This window comes from Camelus ferus, chromosome 6 (assembly GCF_009834535.1).
Source record: "Camelus ferus isolate YT-003-E chromosome 6, BCGSAC_Cfer_1.0, whole genome shotgun sequence".
Lineage (NCBI taxonomy): Eukaryota > Metazoa > Chordata > Mammalia > Artiodactyla > Camelidae > Camelus > Camelus ferus.
Genome location: NC_045701.1, coordinates 20,710,638 through 20,726,160, shown reverse-complemented (window position 1 = coordinate 20,726,160; position 15,523 = coordinate 20,710,638). Strand labels below are relative to the sequence as shown.

Here is a 15,523-nt window from a genome sequence, read left to right as displayed (position 1 = left end):
CAAAGAACTAAGTACAAGACACTAATCCTGAGACAAATATTTCAGGGAGGAAACACACAACAAAACACAAAACACTGCTTTCCTATAGTATGCTACCCACCTGCAGGCTAGCGGGATCTTCCTCAGAGCCAGCCCAGCTTGCTAGGTATTTGATTCATCACCCTTTCCCCATATCTTACAACTTGACCCCAAACAGGCCTCCTTTAGATCACTCTCACAAACTACCCATGCCATTTAATTTTTCCCTATAATCCACTCATGCTACCAGCTACCCTCCACCTCAATACCTCGCTGCCCCGCTTGGCCTCAAACATACATTCCAGTCTAATGTCAGGATCGGGATCTGGTGCTACAGGCCTTTAATACTAAACTACCACAGCTGTGTATTTTCATTAAGTATTTTCATTACACCTTTTGATCTTTAGCACCATGACAAACCACTTACTAAGGACTGTTCTAAACACTACATATGAAAAGGCTTTAGGTTAATAATCTTAGCAAAAAAACAAAAAAAAATACAAAAAGCATACATAGTACCACAAACAGTTATGCACATATTAAGCAAGTGCATTAAACCTAAAATATAATTGACAAGGGAAAATACAATGTTACATGAAAAAAAAAAAAGAACACGAAATCATATACATAACATGATCCTGGTTGTGTAAACATACATCTTTGTATTTACGCATAGTAAACACTCTGAAAGGAAAAACATATATCCAAATACTAACTGCACCTGGATTGTGGTATTTTTATTTTCTTCTCATAAGTTTCTCATATGCTTTCCAAATGTTCTACAATAAGTACTAATTATTTTTACAATCAGGGTGAAAGCATTTTTAATATAATTATTTTATATATCTTCAGGTTTCACACTACAGACAGAAAAAATGGTTCTAACGTAAGTCAAAGTTAAATTGCATTAACAGCATTTTTTGTAGAATGGATTCACTTTTAGTTTCTACTCAAGATATCACTAATCATGTTATGCTTAGAATGCTATTAGTCCATTTGGATACCAACAATGATTTCAAGAGAAAACGAACACAAACTTTGTGACAGAAGAAAGTCTAAAATTAAATTTTGTCATGGGCAAATTATACTTGAAAAACAGTTCAATATATTCCTATGTTTACATCACTCAAAAGCAGAGAAGCAGAATATCATAGGAGGCATATACACAACAGGTAAGAGCACAGGCTCTCAAGGCAGCTGCCCAAGTTCAAATCCTGCCTGTACGACTTAAGTTGTGAAATCTCTGTGCCTTCATTTCCTCATCTGCAAAATGGGGATAAAAATTACACCTACTTCTTAGGATTATTATGAGAATTCAATGAAAAAAATCAAAGAGGAGCACCTAGAATCAAAGAGCCTGGCACACACTAAGTGCTCAATAAATATTAGCTGTCGTACTATTACTGGTCATGTGAAAGAAGGAAAAGGGAAAAATCATGGAACTTATTGGAAAAAACTGTGCAGAAGTAGTAGGAATTTAGAAATATCTTGAATGGCTGGATAGGAGACTGGGACAGAGCACAAGAGGATTAGATAATGAGAAAAATTAAGCAAAAAGGAAAACTTTCTTGTGCATAAAGTAATATAAAATCACTAGGTCCTCAAAGGAGGAAGGGAATGAAGTCAAAATTTCTATCACCTGCTCCTAGCCACTCTTAGGCTAAAATTGCTTTGATAATAGCAAAAATAACCTATAAAAAGCAAAAGAAACATTTTTTGGTTTCTTCTGACCAGTAACGTGTTACCATGTTGCTGGAAACTATTGGGCCATCAGTAATAAGCCCTGTTCTTCACTATACTAACTCATTCGAATTTAACCTTAAAATATAAAAATTTTCTCTTAAGAGTCTTTTTAAAAATTAAGTCATCAATACAGAATTCTCAGAAGAATCTGTGCCAGAGGAGCAAAGAACTGAGGAAAGCACATTACACTAGGCCACATCCCTAAAGGTTAGACATGAGTCCTACTGAACAGTTTAGGTCACAGTGTTCTAATATGTAAAGAAACAGTACACTCTGCAAGGCAAAAGTGCTGCTCCTCTTCTAATCTGAGATCAACAGACAGATCAAGAGAGCTCACCTTTTCTCCCTTCTTGCTCTGTGGGACTGCTAGGAACGATAAAGGGGGTAGATCGGAAAGCATCAGGGGAAGGAGCAACAAGATCTGAGGAATTCCTTTATGTAAAGAGAAAATCACAGGTTATTTTACCACAGCCATAGTTCTGCATTTGTTTTCTACTTTTTAATAGCAAAAATATCTAAGACATTCAGACAAATATTTATTATCATTTCTCTCAAACAGCTACCCGAGGTTGGCAGAAGAACCATGAATAATACTTCAATAACTATTTCTCACACCAGACATATCCAAAATTAGAATTAAAAAAAAAAGAGAGAATGGGAAAAGTCATATGATTACAAGAGGAAGTGAATGATCAGGCACATGGAAATCATGATTGAAAAACAGGATCAGAAAGTGCTCAAAAAATTAATTCACCTGCAAATTTGCAATATAAAAACATTCCATTTTTGGCCTGTTATTAGAAAGAGCATGCATATTCTTATTTAAAAAAAAAAAAAAGAAACCTCTTTGCCCTAACACAGATAAAGAAATCCAACTACTGTCAACTCTAGCATAACCTCTTCTCCACCCCTCTGCTGTTCAGTGGGAAAAACTGCTAGTCAAAGGGAGCAGCAGCCAGCTTACTTTGGACGTGTTAACAGTCTCTACATAACTGGGCAGTTTCTTTCCTAGTGAAAGCTTGGGGCTACTATTTTAAAATCTCCCAGTGGGAAAGCAGATCTACCTGTCTTCAATAGTTCCATTAAGTTCTTATTCCCTCAAATTCTCAAGCCTAGAGTTTACCTTTTTATTTCAAAAAGACTTCTGGACTAGCAATTTCAGCTCTTTCAACTTTAGCCTAAGACCATCAGGCACGTCCCCCTGACAGGGCTATTTCAGGTTTACTTACGTGGAAAGACTCTCCTGAACAAGGGACCTCTGGCCAGAGAACTGAAGGACGTGCAATGTGGTGGCAGGTGTGGAAGCCAGAGAACACCCACCTTCTTCCCTTGAAGGAGTAGAGCAACCATCAGAAGCTACTGGGGAAAAAAAAATTCTAGTTGCATTTACTTTTCAGATCGATATTACTGAGTCATCAAAAAAAAAAAAACCACTCAGTACTACAAAGAGTAGAATCCATATATCCAACCATGTTTCAAGAGGGCAGAAACTGTTTTCTAACTGGAGTACAATTAATAGAATACCACGCTAACACAAATTTTTTTTTTTAAAGCAGGGGAGGCAATTAGGTTTATTTTCAGCGTAGGTACTGAGGATTGAACCCAGGACCCTGTGCATATTAAACATGTGCTCTACCACTTGAGCTATACCCTCCCCACAACGCTAACACAAATCTTGAGTGACCATTAAACACACCCTCCCTAATAAATTATTGGTTTCCTTAATAAAGAATTGACAAAAAGAATTTCTTAGTCCTTTCTGTCATGATTGAAGCTTGGAGAGAAAAAGTCAGAATCCCTATACCTCTGCTCAGCTGCTCTTCTTTCCTGTGAAGTTTCTATTATAAGATAGCAAGCGAGTATTTTATTCCAAGGTCTACCTAAGGTGAAGTAAAGTTCATGCCATGACACAGGTGGGAGAAGTCAAAACAATATGCATGATACCTGATGATATGAATGCAGCAATTTCCATGATTAGAACCTGGGCCTCCTCAAAGGAGACAAAAAATCCTATTGCATAAGTAAAAGGATATACGAGCAGTCATTACTGATTTATACTATGAAGAGTCTCCTATTGGTCCCTTCTTAGCAACAAATGGAGTATCAGCTATATTAACTGCAAGAATAAAGAAATTTCTTAAATACAAACTTGAAGCTTTAGTGAGAGACCAAAAAATGTTTCTTGGTGACCCTCTGAATGTCTTGCACACATTCACAGCATAGTAAAGGAATATAACCTTCTCTTCTTCCCTACTTACAACAAATTTACTAAAGCTTTCCAGCTCTGTGAGTTTGCAGAATGGGACACTGGTAAGAGTTAACAAAATGTGAAAACAAGTTTATCATTCCAGTTTTCTAAAAAGAGAGTTAACAAAATGTGAAAACAAGTATCACTCTTCTAAAAATTTTATGTTCTTTCTGCTAGATCTTAACTTCCTATTTGTGATAGATGAACTAATAAACAGTTGAGTAAGCAGACTTGTTGCCCAGGTGAGTATGAAAAACTTCACTTAATAATCATGACATTTAAGATTTGAAGATTCATGATAACAGAAATAGCTATCCATCCACAATACTGAATTTGCTAAGTTAGTTGCTATGCCTCAATTATCTCCACTTCCAAAAAAGAGAGAAAATTATACTAAAATGTTACATAGCAATAATTTAAATGCTAAAAAGCCCCTCATTAATTGGCTAGAAATATAATTTCCTTCTGTATCACCAGTAAGTCTGCACACCTATACAGTGCCTTCTAACTTAAACAATAGCCTCAGAACAGAAATAAGTTTAGATCTTTGGAAAGAGGTACAACAGTACTAATTATTCTTTGTCACCTGTTTTATTGCTCTGATCAAACAAGTCGTCCTGAGTTGACAAAACCTCAGGCTCTGGTGACCTCTGAATCTGCATTCCACCTTCCAGAAGTTCTCGAGCAGGTATTTGTTCTTTTGTTTCCATAGCAGCAAGAGATACTTTGGGGCTAGAAGACATGTCCTCTGACCTAGGAAATTCATATCACCAGGAGAAAAAGTTACTATGTTCAAACACTTTCATCTTTGAACTATGAAGCTTTTCCTATTTTGTTTTTTCCTTTAATACTTCCAAAATCTATTTATTAAAAATGAAAGAAGCTACTCTTTATAATGATACAAAGCCCTCAGCCGACTTCAAAACCTGCCTCGGTCTCTCATACAGCAATACCTCTTTTCAACTCTGTTCACTGCTGTGCTGCATGCTGTCCAAGATTTCTGATAAATTACTCAGGGATTTTTGCTACATATGCTGTTATCTAGACGTGCATCAAAGAGTCTGATCCAGACCACACAATGCCAGTCCTAACAATGACCTTCCACGGAAAGGGCTTGGAGGTAAATTACCCTCTGCGCTAATCACACACATTATCTTCTGCTGACCTTTTTGATTTGATCTACTCAACCTAAGCCCCCAACCAAGACTCTTTCACACAAATACTACTCACACATGTAAGACACTCATTATTGGCCCCTTTCCAGAGACTTATGAGGTTTACTTACTCTACCAATCCCCAGAATAAATAGGATAGCAAAACGAGCTAGAGGGCAATTTCCTAAAGAAAAGTAGAAAAAGTCAGCCCCTGTTAAGTCAAGTGCTTTGCAATAGAAAGACAACTTCTCCTGATATTCAACTTTGTTCAGGATCCCATTCCCCACTGCTTCTATTGAAAGAAGAAACAAAAGAACACTAAATATTTATTCATTTCCTCCTCCAAACTGGAAGCCTCTCACTTTTCCTCTGCCATATTCAAACCTGAGCTGTTGACCAGAAGCAATACAGCCTTGGATACGACAGTCACCACAGGCAGAGGTATACTGCCCAATTCCTACCAAGTTAAGAGCCTAAAGGACATGGGAATAGAACACTTTCCTATCTATTTATATCGTAACTACCAGATGCACGATACCTGAGGACCCAAAGCAATCTGGGTGCTCAAGTATAAAAACAGCAGACTTTCAAATATAACTCTTGTGACTCCCGTAACACTAGAGAGGCTAGGAAGACGTTACACAGAGAGATGGTGTCTCTGTAGACAGAGAACAGACAGGAGGAGTAGCAACCAAAGATTAAGGAATCATCATTACAATTACAGCAACAATAAGCTGAGTTTGTAGTATGCCTAAAGATAAGATGAGAAATAAAAAAAAAAAATTTAAAAAAGATAAGATGAGGACACAATGAGAATTCATAAATGTTTCTACTGGACCATAAATATGCCCAGTGCATGAGGGAAAAAAAACCCCACCAGAATTTGTAAAAAAAAAAAAAAAGTTTCCACCTGGCCAAGTGAAATGAGCATAACCCAACAACAAAAACCCAAAAATACTTTCTGGAAAGAACTTGGTCTACCTTGCAGGAGGTGAATTTTGCTCCTCTACTGCATGTTCCTCCTTACTGGGCTGTGCTGCCACAGGGTCACCCTTGCTGGGCTGTTCTGCCACCAGGATATCTTCATTAGACTGTTCTTCACGCTTAATTGCTTAAAGTTGCAGAAGAAGATACAAAGGAGCTACTTAATTTTTCAAAGTTCTAGAAGCAGTACCAAATGTTTTAAAGCAAAGATTTTAACAGAAAGAAATCCAAATTGAAAATATATACAGGCATCATTCCAAAAGAGAAAATAATCAATTACCCGCTTACAAAAAATCTTAGCCTGCAAGCCATCAACTGACAAGTATTTGCCAGACAACTCTGCAACCTTACTATATTAACTTAGATTATATTAACTTAGACAGCTATAAAACATATCAAGGAAAAACCAGTTAGCTCTAGCATGGGGGGAAAATACTTATAAACAACACAAAATGCCAGAAAACACGTTACATACCAATATTAGCATTAGCATCCACATCAGATAGCCCAGTATAACCAGAGTTGGTGGTTACTGACTGTAGAGGCTCTCTGTCTACTTCACATGGCACAGTATGTTCTTCAACATCCTGGCTCTGGGAGAGTTCCAGAAGCCCAAAGCCAAACTGTGATGCGGCAGGATCTAGGAACAAAACCCCAAGAAATTAGGTATCATCCCACAATATTACGCACTATGCAAGGTGCCGCCCGTTAGCAAAAGAGAGTCATATTAGTCCTTCACATCAAAGCCCTACCCCTCAAATTTTTTCAAAATAAAATTAAGAATAAAAGCAAATGGGTAAAATGTGTAATGAAGCAAAAAACTGTATACTATAAAACTTCACAAGCACCTAATGTAGGTAGATTATGTCTACTTTCTGAATATCCAAACCACCCCCCCACACACACACAGAGCAATGTACTGCAGGTCATACTTCCACCCCACAAGCATACATCCCCCAAATGTTTGAAAAACAAATGAAGACAAAAGGAACAGGAGTCAACATGCAGAAAGGGTTAGTTACAAATTCCTGAACACCAAATTAGGTGGAATATCTTAGACTACTGGCAAATTTCCTAATGACTATTCTCAATTTAATAATGAGAAATCTATAACCTGATAAAAAAGGAGAAATTTAGATATCCATGTGCTCATATGGAAGGGACTTCCACCAATATACTATCCTGAAAAAGGCATAAAACTACCTTCAGCACCAAGGGAGTGTGTGGTATCATCTGGAGTATTTTCCTTTTCCTCTTTCTCCTCTTCCACCTCTTCCTCCTTTTCTTCATCCACAGGAGGAGCAGATTCCACTGACATTCCCAAAACACTACAGAGCAAAAAGACACAATCATGTGTTCCCAGATGAGCTGGGACATTTTGCTCAAAGAATTCTCTGAATTTTATCATGACTCCTCCCATACCAACCACCTTTTAAGAAAATTTGATAAAGTAAAAAGTCTCACCCCATTATTGCTTCTTTCTACAGAAAGCACCTAAAAAGTCAGCAACTCAAAACACTGTACAGGATTAAGTGATACAAATATGAAACAGAAGGAAGAAACAAACTTGATTTTATCTTTCTCTGGAAAAATATGAGCAGGGATAGAAAAATCTTGCACTCGACAAAAGAAGATGTGCATTAGATGTGCAGAAAAGGGGTTCAAAAATACATCTATGAAACCAAACACACTTCACAAAAGTACTTTAGTAAAAATTCTTAGAATACATATATAGAACAGAGTGTCTGAATAAAATTCAGGTAAGAGGCCTGTGTATTAAAAAGAACTTAACATCATAGGTCAAGAAACATGATAAACCAAAGTAAAAGATACATAACAATTAGGGGGAAAAATCTGCAACTACAGAACAAAATAGGCTCCATAAAATATAGAATTCGTAAGAAGTCGTCGAAGATATAAATGGACAAACAACAGAACAGACAACTCATAAAAAAAAATACAAGTAGTTTCAAACATGTAAGAAATCAGAGAAATCATCTGTTGCTAATCAAAAAGAAAAAAACAAACTGTAAATACATATACTATTCAGTGCTGCCCAAATCTGAAGTGAGATAAGCATTATCACATACTCTTTACAACAGTATAAACTATTTGTAAGAGTATAAATTATTAATAAATTTTATATAAATTTATGATCGTACAATAGAACTTTTCTGGAGAACAACTTGGAATATGTATCAATAGCTCTAAAAATGTTCATACCCAATAACTGCAACTGTAAGAAATAATTTGAAATGTGAAAAGATCATTGTACAAACTTATTTCTCAAAGTTTACTGTGACTAAGAAACAACCAGCATTAGATAAATAATTAACTAGTATTTCATAAAATGGAGTATTATGCAGCCATTAAAAACATTTGAAACAACCAAATACAATGTTTAAACATTGGCTCCTGGATAAAATAAATATACATATTTTTATATCTTTTATATTATATATACAAAGAAAGCCATTTTTTAGACAATTGGGATAATGTGAACTATATTATGAGGTACTACAAAATCAATATTTTCTTAGCTGTGACAACGGTATTATGATCATATAGGATAATATATTCTTCTTAGGAGATGAATGCTGAAGTATCTTAGGGGAACTATGATGTCTACAACTTAATTTCAAATGATCAAGCCCTCTAACAGTATACTTATACACACATAGAAAAAAATGCATTACTATCTTTTCATCTCTTCTGTGGCTTAAAACTTTTAAAATAAAAAACATGGTGAAAATATTAAGAGTTTTAATTGTCAGGGGAAAATGCTATGTTGTTAAGCAAAAAGATCAATAGACACATGAACTTTTACTTTCCACATGTCAACTATGTAAATCAAGTATGTGCACACGCACACGAGAAAGAGAAAAAATATGTCAATGTTTACAGCAATTAGCCTCTGGGTGGCAGAATTATACCTTTTTTTGCTTCCATGTAACCTTTACACATTTAGTATTTCATAAAAAGACCATTAAGCATAATAAGCATAAAAGAGATAAAAGCACAAGTTTGCAAAGTTAGGGACCATGATCTAAGGAAGAGAAAAAGGACTGAGTAAAGATTTTTCACAACAATAAAACAGAGCATTACCTATGCAACTGGGAGGACCCAGACGCACAACCTTGGGAAACACAGGAAAAGAAAGTCAAGAGCATATATGACAAAAACTAGAAAAGCAATGAAAGACAGTACAAACCACACACCTTGGATGTTCCTCAGTCTCTTTTGGTTATTTTCTTCATGTCCCTGAGTTCTAAATGCTGGTAGGCAGGGTGAGTCCTTGGACCTCTTCTTTACTTACACTCACCTCCTTAGTGATCTTACCCAGACTCCTGGCTTTGAACAGCATCCATATACTTATGACTCTGCAATTTAAATCTCCAGTTGAGATCTTCCACACTTGCGCATCGTCAACTGCCTCCAACAGGCTACTGAAAAGGCAGCTCAGCTTTAACATTGTCTAAAACTGACCACCTCCTACAGTATTCTCCATCTCAATTAACAGCAACTCCGTTCTAATTCCCAAACCAAAAACGTGGAATCACTGTTACCTCCTTCCCTTCTCTCATACTTCACCTCCAATCTGTCTTTGAGAATCCTATTTTCAAAACCCAGAATCTCACCACTCCTTAACCACTTCTACTCTGATCCTGCCACTGTCACATCTTGCCTGAATTATTTCCACAGTCACCTGGTTGGTCTTTCCGCCTCTGCCTCTGCTCTCCCTTTAGCGTATTCCCTTTTCAATTTAATTTGAATAGCTTCTTTTTTCATTTTAATTTGTATTTTCTCCTAGCGTTATTGAGGTATAATGGACAAATAAAAACTGTACAACCTTCAGTCTATTCTTGATCCTGCAGCCAGAATGATCCTGTTAAAATCTAAGTCAGATCATGCCATTCCTCTGCTCAAAACCCTTAGATACCTTTCTATCTAACTAAGAGTAACAGTCAAATTCCTCTCAATGGTCCACAGGCCTTACATATTCTGGTCCCCTCTTTAACTTCTCTGATCTCTTCTCCCACTCCTCTCAAGTACTCCACACCAGCCACACTAACGTCTTTGTCATTTCTCAAATATTGCAGGCACACTCTGGCCTCAGGGCCTTTGCATTCATTCTTCTCTATGCATGGATTACATTTATCCCAAACAACAGCAGAGATCACTTATTCACTGAAGATTTTTAGTCAAATGTCACATCAGTGGGGCATCCCCTAAGTCACCCTCTCTAAATTTGCAACTCTTCTGATGTTTCTCATCCCTTTCTTGGCTTTATTCTTCTCTTCAGCTCTTATCACAGTCTAACATACTATATATATACATATATATAAAATCTTTATCTATTATGTATTGCTGTGTCCCATACAAGAATGTAAACCAAATTAAGGTTTAGAATTTTTTATCTCTTCTGATCACTTTGCATCCTCCAAACTCAACAGTGCTTAGTATATATGAAATAATAAATATCTGTAGAATGATTAGGTGAATGAAAAGAAGCTTGAAATAAATCAGATTATAAACAAAAAATAGTACTGATATTAAACTTTTCTCCACTAAAACTGACAGAATAGAAAACAAAGGTTTAAATATATTATTTAAAGTACAAAATTAGCCAGCAAAAGAACTAAATTATCATCAAAAGTTCGGAGAATGTTACTGTACACTAAATAGAGAAACAACAAGGACCTCCTGAAGAATTATATTCAATATCTTGTAATAATTAAAGGAAAAGAACCTGATAAAGAATATATATACAAAAAACCAAATCACTTTGCTGTACACTTGAAACTAACACAACATTATAAATCAACTATACTTCAGTAAAAAATTAGGAGAGTGTTGTTTTGAGTTAAATCCTCATCTTTCAGTATGGAACTCAATTGTCAATCTGATAAAACAAGGAGCAGCAGTACAATAGTGTTACTTAGTTTTACAACAGTATTAAAAGCTAGGAAGATAACCTCCCAAAAAAGTAAAAACACAGACACTTAAAGAGGGTTATGTCTGTGAAAGGGGACCATTGGTGGGAATGGACTCCTGGCTTTTCATTATAAGCTCTTTTTAAAATAAATTATGTATTTATATTACCCTGCTAAAAATATTTGACAGATCTCATCAAGATTAAAATTCTGCTCTATGAAAAATCCTTTTAAGAGGACGAAAGACAAGCAGAGTGGGAGAAAATATCTGCAAGTCACATATCCTACAAAGGACTAGTATCTAGAATATATAAAGAATTCTCAAACCACTATTTAAAAAATCCAATTACAAAACAGGCAAAAAACATGAACAGAGATTTCCTTGAAGAGAATGTACAGATGGCAAGAAAAGACATGAAAAGATGTCCAACATCATTAGCCATTAGGGAAGTGCAAATTAAAACCACAATGAGATATCACCACATACTTATCAGAAAGGCTAAAATAAAAATTAGTGACAACAACAAATGATGATGAGAATGGAGAGCAATTGGATCTCTCAAGCGTTGCTAGTGGGACTGTAAAATGATACAGCCACTTTAGAAAACAGTTTGGTATTTTCTTAAAAACTAAACATGCACCTACCATATGACCCAGCAACTGCCCACCTGGCTGTTTATCCTAGAGATAGGAAGACATATGTTCACACAAAAATCTGTATGCAAACGTTCACAGCAGCTCTACTTGAATTAGTCAAAAACTAGAATCAACCCAGATTTCCTTCGACAGGTAAATGGTTGAACAAATTGTGGTACATCCATACCATGGAACACTACTCAGCAATAAAAAGGAACAGGCTACTGATAAACGCAACAACTTGGATGGATCTCCTGGGAGTTATGCTAATAGAAAAAAGCCAATCCCAAAAGATAATATACTGTATGATCCTATTTATACAACATCTTAAATGATAAAACTTTACCAATGGAAGATGGTGTTAATTAGTGGTTGCCAGGGTTTCAGGTGCAAGAGTAGGGGGTGAGGATGATTATAAAACAGCAACACTAGAGATCCTTGTGGTGGTAGAATTATTTAGCATCTTGACCACAGTGGTGAATAAACCTATACAAGTGATGAAACTGCATAAAAATTCACACTCATTCTCACACACACACACATGAGTACAAGTAAAGCTAGGGAAATCTGAATAAATTCATTCGATTTTATCACTGTTGATATTCTGGTTGTGAAATTATACCAGAATTTTGCAAAACGATACCACTGGGGGAAATTAGGCAAAGCATACAAAGGATCTCTCTGTATTATTATAACTTCATTTGAATCTTCATTTTTTTAAATGTTTAAAAGGGAAATAAAAATGTCTATATTTCTTCAGCATCATAATTTAGGACACTCCATGTTTAGGACCATAGGCTTACATCAACAGAACATTAGATAAGAGAGGAAGATCTTTTGGAATTTCGTATCTTTTTCAAGATATCTACACTAATGAATGAAGACAACATAAAGAGGTCAGTACACATGTGTTTTGAAGAGCTTTCATTCGTTTGGAATCAGCTCCACATTTTTTCCAGTTTCATGGCCTTTGTACATGGAGCTCCCTCTGTCTGGAAAGCTCCTCCTCTCACACGCCACACTTCTCCCCAGCCCTTCAACTATGCCTAACAAATTCATATTTATAGCTTAGATCACCTTTCTCAAAGAGGCTTTCATTTATCCCCCAGAATAGATTATATATTCTATTTTCTCCCCTCTTCACAATGATCACAATTCTGAGTACCTATTCATGTGATTATTTAACAGCTGTCTCCCCTATTAAATTATAAGCTCCATGATGGCAAAGACCCTTTAAAACACCTGCCAGAGTGCCTGCACATTTACTGAATGTAAGCATTCAAGTATTTTTTTAGAGAAAAAGCAACACTTTGATGCAAAGAGAGAAAAAAACTAATGTGGGACTTCTCAAACACTACCACTTCATTTATAACAAAGGGTATGCACACTTCCTGTCCCCCAGTGGTTCAAACCCAAGTGCTGAGCCACAAAAACACAGATAAGCCTGGCACATGTTTCTAAAGCAGTATCGTAACAACTTAAATGCCTACAAAAAAGCAAAGAAAGCTAACACAAATGAAGTAGCTGGGTGTAAGAACAAAAGCACAAGCTCTGTGAGATATGACAAAAGAGTACCTGGCCTCAGTGTCCAAGCAGGACAGTGAGGTACAAGCAGGATGACAGACCACAGTACTCAGCCCTATCTACAGAGGTTGGCTACTGCTCACAGCTCCAGCCAACCACTGCCAATAATTAGACAGTTGCATTACTTCTGGACTAGTAATCCCAGAAGCCAGAAATCTAAGTTTTATATAAATTGTCCCTATTTTTTAAATTCTATCAATTAGTTCAAATATATTTTATAAACGGGTGTGAGCCAAATAGAAACCACTTGCATGCAGGCCAAAATAATTCTACCAATTTGAGGACTGTTCTAAAGAATCCAATTGATAATCTGTTAGAAAAAAATTTACGTGCAAACACAAAGTATTAAATAGAACACAAACACACACACACACACTTTTATTTCTGAGAAAAAACCATAGTCTTTCACCTCAAACTTACATTCTCCTCTCTACGTCCCTCTTCTACTCTGCCACCCTGACCACTGAAGTTTTCTACATTCTCCTTTGATCTTAAGATAATTTGGTCATTGGATGGTAAAAGAGAGAGGCGCTTGAGTCAGAAGGACTCAAAGCCCAGCTCTGTCATTTACAAGCAATGTATTCTAGAGCAAGTTTTTTTTAACTTCTTTGCCCATCAGTTTTCCCCTCTATGTAATGGAGGTAATATAATGTGTTCACTGTACAGCTGCTTTAAGGACGAAATTAAATGACAGTATACATCAAACATCCAACCTAATTTTTAACATAGAATAAATAAATGGACAACATAAATACATACAGAAGACAAAATGAAAACTCAATATTGTTCAGGGTACGAATTAAAAATTCTGGGTTTAAAACTGGTGAGGTTTGGTAGGTAGAAACCATGCCTAACTGTTTCCATATCTAAATACTTTTTGATTATTTTTTCTATTAATATGTCAAGTCTATGCTAAGAATGAGGAATGCTTATTTTGTTTCAGACGCATAACATAGATCACAATTTGAATGATACAGGTGTAAAGGAATGTTACTACCTTCACAAAACAGGTTCCAGCTATCAGTACCAATAGAATGCTACCTAATACAATCCTCAAATTCTACTCCGTAATTCACAAAAATAGGATTAATCCCTTTATCCTTGGGATGAGACAACAAGTACAGATAACAGACTTGACCCACTAATAAATTTAAATAAGTTTCTTCAAACACTAGTATACCTGCTTGTCCTATTTGGCTGAGGTAACTGCTCAATGACCTGACTGAGGGAACCACATGTGTCCAAATGAGAAGAATCCACAGAATCTGAAAAAAATAACTGGATATTAGCACAAAAGGCATTTACCACCAAACTTTAATAAAAATTCAGGAATGTAGACAATGTCAATCTAACCAGCTACATTAGAAAACCAACCTTTTGAGTGCCTACTATGCACCACGTACTGTGCTACACTTCCTTACATTCACCACAACCACATGTTTAAATCCACTCAGCTCTAACAAGAGCACCCTTGCAAAAGTGACCTCACCTGCAGCTTTGTTTTCTTTCAGATGTTCACTGAAGCCACTATTACTGTCTCCTTGTTCTTCTCCAGCTGTTTGTTCAGGATTGGACACGACATCCTAAAAAAATATACATACATAATATACCCACTGTATAAGAAATAATCCAAAATGAGACATATTTTTGTGAACATGTTAATTTCATTTTTTCCAACCAACCTTCCAAAAGATAGTCATCTCCTAAGTACTTATGTTTGCAAATTGGTCTAAATTAGGGGGAAAAAAATTAATCATTTTCAAGCAACATATCACTCACCAACACGGGGTTCTCTTTGTGTGTCTGTAGATTAGGAAGGTGTCGAGATAGCATACTGAAGTGAGAACCTGACTCATCTTCTAGAACCTGGCTTTCAGGCTGAGAATCTTCAATTATCAGGCAAGGAGTGTCTTGCTGAGAGAAATCTGAATCCAACTGACTTCCAGTAGGGTCCATCTGCTCCCCTGGAATGGAATAACAAAAGATCAGTTCTGTGTAACCTACTAGCTTTCCTCAAGCAGTCTGAGCTTAAATAATGAGGCGGAAGTACAAGAGCTGGAAAAGGGGACCAGTCTAGGACTCTTCCAATTAGAACATTATATTTATAACCGCTGAAAGCACTTTCTTATCATACCTCCCAAGGCCCAATTTCCTCGTTATTTGCATTCAGCGTGTCTATCCTTCTCTCCCTCTTCTTTTCCATTACCTTCCCGTAGACACCC

The 15,523-nt window shown here is 36.3% G+C and overlaps 1 protein-coding gene across 6 annotated transcripts in view; it reads right to left on the bottom strand.

Moving 5' to 3' along the window:
* TP53BP1 (tumor protein p53 binding protein 1) overlaps positions 1 to 15,523 on the bottom strand; it is an 81,546-nt gene that overhangs the window by 46,680 nt on the left and 19,343 nt on the right. For 4 of the 6 annotated variants that reach the window (XM_032481347.1, XM_032481343.1, XM_032481345.1 and 1 more), the window contains exons 3-11: positions 15,081 to 15,265; positions 14,791 to 14,884; positions 14,482 to 14,566; positions 7,351 to 7,475; positions 6,623 to 6,787; positions 6,145 to 6,274; positions 4,596 to 4,762; positions 2,991 to 3,120; positions 2,099 to 2,193 (exon numbers count right to left, since the gene is read on the bottom strand). In XM_032481347.1, coding sequence (XP_032337238.1) covers positions 2,099 to 2,193; positions 2,991 to 3,120; positions 4,596 to 4,762; positions 6,145 to 6,274; positions 6,623 to 6,787; positions 7,351 to 7,475; positions 14,482 to 14,566; positions 14,791 to 14,884; positions 15,081 to 15,265 — 1,176 coding nt within the window. Of the gene's footprint in view, positions 1 to 2,098; positions 2,194 to 2,990; positions 3,121 to 4,595; positions 4,763 to 6,144; positions 6,275 to 6,622; positions 6,788 to 7,350; positions 7,476 to 9,365; positions 9,437 to 14,481; positions 14,567 to 14,790; positions 14,885 to 15,080; positions 15,266 to 15,523 lie in introns of those variants that run through there. The other 2 variants (XM_032481344.1, XM_032481348.1) reach the window with 2 other exon arrangements.